Source organism: Ceratina calcarata, unplaced genomic scaffold (assembly GCF_001652005.2).
Source record: "Ceratina calcarata isolate Rehan_Ccalc_2016 unplaced genomic scaffold, ASM165200v1 scaffold2746, whole genome shotgun sequence".
NCBI classification, from domain to species: domain Eukaryota; kingdom Metazoa; phylum Arthropoda; class Insecta; order Hymenoptera; family Apidae; genus Ceratina; species Ceratina calcarata.
The window spans coordinates 1-3362 of NW_017149700.1; the positions used below are offsets into that span (position 1 = coordinate 1).

Consider the following 3362-nt stretch of genomic DNA (forward strand, 5'->3'; position numbering starts at 1 on the left):
AAAAACGCGGTAATTTAAAGCGTCACCTTACACTTTTTGGTGCGTTTCTTGAGAACGGAACTACAGCCGATTGTTACGATGAAGCTAGTTTTCGATTAAATCAAATAACTGGACATTTAGCCGAATTTGAAGACATTCAAATAGAAATTGAGTTGGTGGAAACATCTCCCGAAAACGATAAATATCGAGATGAATTCGAAGACAATTATTACAATCTCTTGCGAAAAGCACGTCATTTCCTTAGAGTTCACTCTGCTATCTCAGATAGAGAAGAGCGAGATATTACTGTCATTAACGGGACAGCGACAGCAGTTGATCGGTCTAATGTACGTCTTCCAAAGATTGAATTGCCAACTTTCAATGGAGCATACGATCAATGGATGTGTTTTTTTGATACTTTCAAATCCATGGTACATAATAAAATTCACATCTCAAAAATCGAGAAACTTCATTACTTGCGTTCGTGTTTGAAAGACGAGGCTGCGACTGTGACTCAATCGCTCGAAACTACAGAAGATAAATATGCTATTGCTTGGGATCTTTTAATTGAAAGGTATGATAACAAACGAGTCATCGTACAAAGTCATTTAAAAGCGTTATTTGACCAGCCTATTCTTACGCGCGAGAGTGCAACAAACGTTCGACAAATTCTTGATAATATAAATAAGCATGCGCGCGCGCTTAAAGCTTTAGGACAACCAGTAGATTCATGCCATCCTAATCNTGCCTAGCGTTTCGACACCTTTACCCGCACAACAAATTAATTCAAAGGGCTTAAATATTCCGAGAAATTTACCGCTCGCAGATCCAACGTTTTACAAGTCCTCTGAGATCGATGCGTTATTAGGCGCAGAATTATTCTACCAGATACTTTGCGCAAAACAAATCGAAATTCAAAATCAAAACGCCGTATTGCAAAAAACTAGATTTGGGTGGGTAGTCGCAGGTAAAATAACGGAGGATGAATCAAGTGTTCGAACCATTTCTTGCAATTTATCTATCAAGTCGATACACCATGACATTTCCAGATTTTGGGAATTAGAAGAAATTCCAGAAACCAAATTCATGTCCTCCTCAGAAGCTGAAGTCGAGCAACATTTTCTAGACAACGTATACCGTAACGAAACAGGCAGATACGTAGTAAGATTACCCTTTAATGATAAAAGGGACAAGCTCGGGATCACATACAACATTGCGCGCCGACAATTCTTCGCGTTAGAACGTCGATTCGCTAAACATCCAGAAATAAAGCTTCCGTACGTCAACTCGATGAAAGAGTATATAGATTTAAGACACATGTCGAAAGTTCGAAATCCTGATACGCGAGACAATTACATGCCACATCATGCAGTAGTCAAGTTAGACAGTACGACTACTCAATATAGACCTGTTTTCAACGCATCCGTTACTCCAGAAGATGAGGAGGACGAATACGGTCAAATCGGTGACCAGAATAAATCGGAAAGGGTCACATTCAATCAAACTTTAATGACGGGACCGACAATACAAAATGACATTTTTGAAATTTTAATTCGTTTCCGTATTCATCAATTCGCGTTAATAGCCGACATAGAAAAAATGTATCGGCAAGTGCTAGTTCACGAAGACGATAGAAAATACCAACAAATTTTTTGGCGAGAAGATCCGAACGAACCTTTAGAAGTGTATCAACTCAACACGTTAACTTTTGGCACGAGCTGTGCACCGTTTTTAGCTATTCGCACGTTACATAAACTTGCAGATGACGAGAAACACAATTATCCTACGGCAGCCGACGTAGTGAAACGCGATTTTTACGTAGATGACCTATTAACAGGTAGTGATACTTTAGAAAACGCCGGAAGGTTACGTGATGAATTAAATTCTTTGTTAAAATCAGGCGGTTTCAATTTGCGAAAATGGGCTTCAAATGATAACCGACTGATTGAACCGTTGTCTAACGACTTAGCAAACGTCCATTTATTCTCAGATCCAGAAAAGGCAGTCAAAACATTAGGGATTAAATGGAATTCGCAATTAGACGAATTATCTTATTCGTTAAAGGCCGAACTCAGTGCTCAGGAGAAAACTACAAAACGAACAATTCTGTCAAACATCGCGCAGTTATTCGATCCGATAGGGTTGTTAGGCCCAATAATAGTCAAAGCTAAACTTATTATGCAAGCTTTGTGGAAAGCAAAAGTGGACTGGGACGAAACCCTCCCACTCAATATTCATACCGCGTGGTTAGATTACAAAAAACAGTTACCACTTTTATCGAATATTTCCTTCGAAAGATGTATTGTAATCCCAGAGTCAGTGAATAGACAGTTACACGGTTTCTGCGACGCCAGCGAGGTCGCGTACGGCGCCTGCATCTACATCCGATCTACAGATAAACATGGCAAATGCCTCACACGACTAATCTGTTCAAAGTCTAAAGTAGCTCCGTTGAATTCGAAAATTACAATTCCAAGACTTGAACTTTGTGCAGCTGTACTTTTAGCTAAGCTATATAAAACCGTGTCGAGAGTTCTACCTATTAATTTCGATAATGTTTACTTCTGGTCTGATTCAACTATCACCCTCAATTGGATAAATACTCAGCCACATATTTTAAAAACGTTCGTAGCAAATAGAGTCTCGCAAATAAGAACTATCACTAACGAATCTCAATGGTATCATGTACCAACACGGGATAACCCTGCAGACGCAGTGTCCAGAGGACAATCAGTATCAGAATTCATTGATAATTTTACGTGGAGAAACGGCTCTGACTGGTTGAACCATCCCCAGGACAATTGGCCTATTGTACCCATTCAAAAATTGCCACTGCTTGAAGTGCGCAAAATCACAGTTTTAAAAACAACGCTAATAGACAATTCGCTGTTATCGAGATTCTCGTCAATTACTAGACTAATACGGTTTATAGCACATTGTTTACGTTTCGCAATGAATTGTAGCGCAAAACCCAAAAGATTAGGGCACCTCAGTGAAAATGAAATTCAAGAGGCAAAAATTCGAGTCATCAAATTTATCCAGAATCAAGCGTTCGCGAAAGAAATTCACGATTTAATAAAAATTCAGAAGGTCGACAACAAGAGCCCGTTGAAAACATTAAACCCATTTTTCGACCATAACGGCATCCTACGGGTTGGAGGCAGAATTGTTAATTCTCACCTAGCGTATGATAGCAAGCATCCAATACTGTTGCCAAAAAAGAGTCACGTCACGGATCTGATTATCAAGCACGAACACGAGATCTCGTTACATGCAGGAGTTCAGAACACCCAGTACCAAGTTCGTACACAGTATTGGTTTCTAAATAGAAAAAACACAACCAAACGTATAATCCATTCATGTATCAAATGTTTTCGATTCAG

At 39.3% G+C, this 3362-nt stretch overlaps 1 protein-coding gene across 1 annotated transcript; it reads left to right on the forward strand.

Annotated features, from left to right (window-relative positions):
• Window positions 1-407: 407 nt before the first annotated feature.
• On the forward strand, window positions 408-3279 carry LOC108623559 (uncharacterized; the record flags this gene model as incomplete). Its single annotated transcript, XM_018022137.1, has 2 exons — window positions 408-553; window positions 1029-3279. Coding segments are annotated over exons 1-2 (2397 nt in total), but the record flags the coding sequence as incomplete, so codon positions are not given.
• Between the last annotated feature and the right edge of the window lie 83 nt (window positions 3280-3362).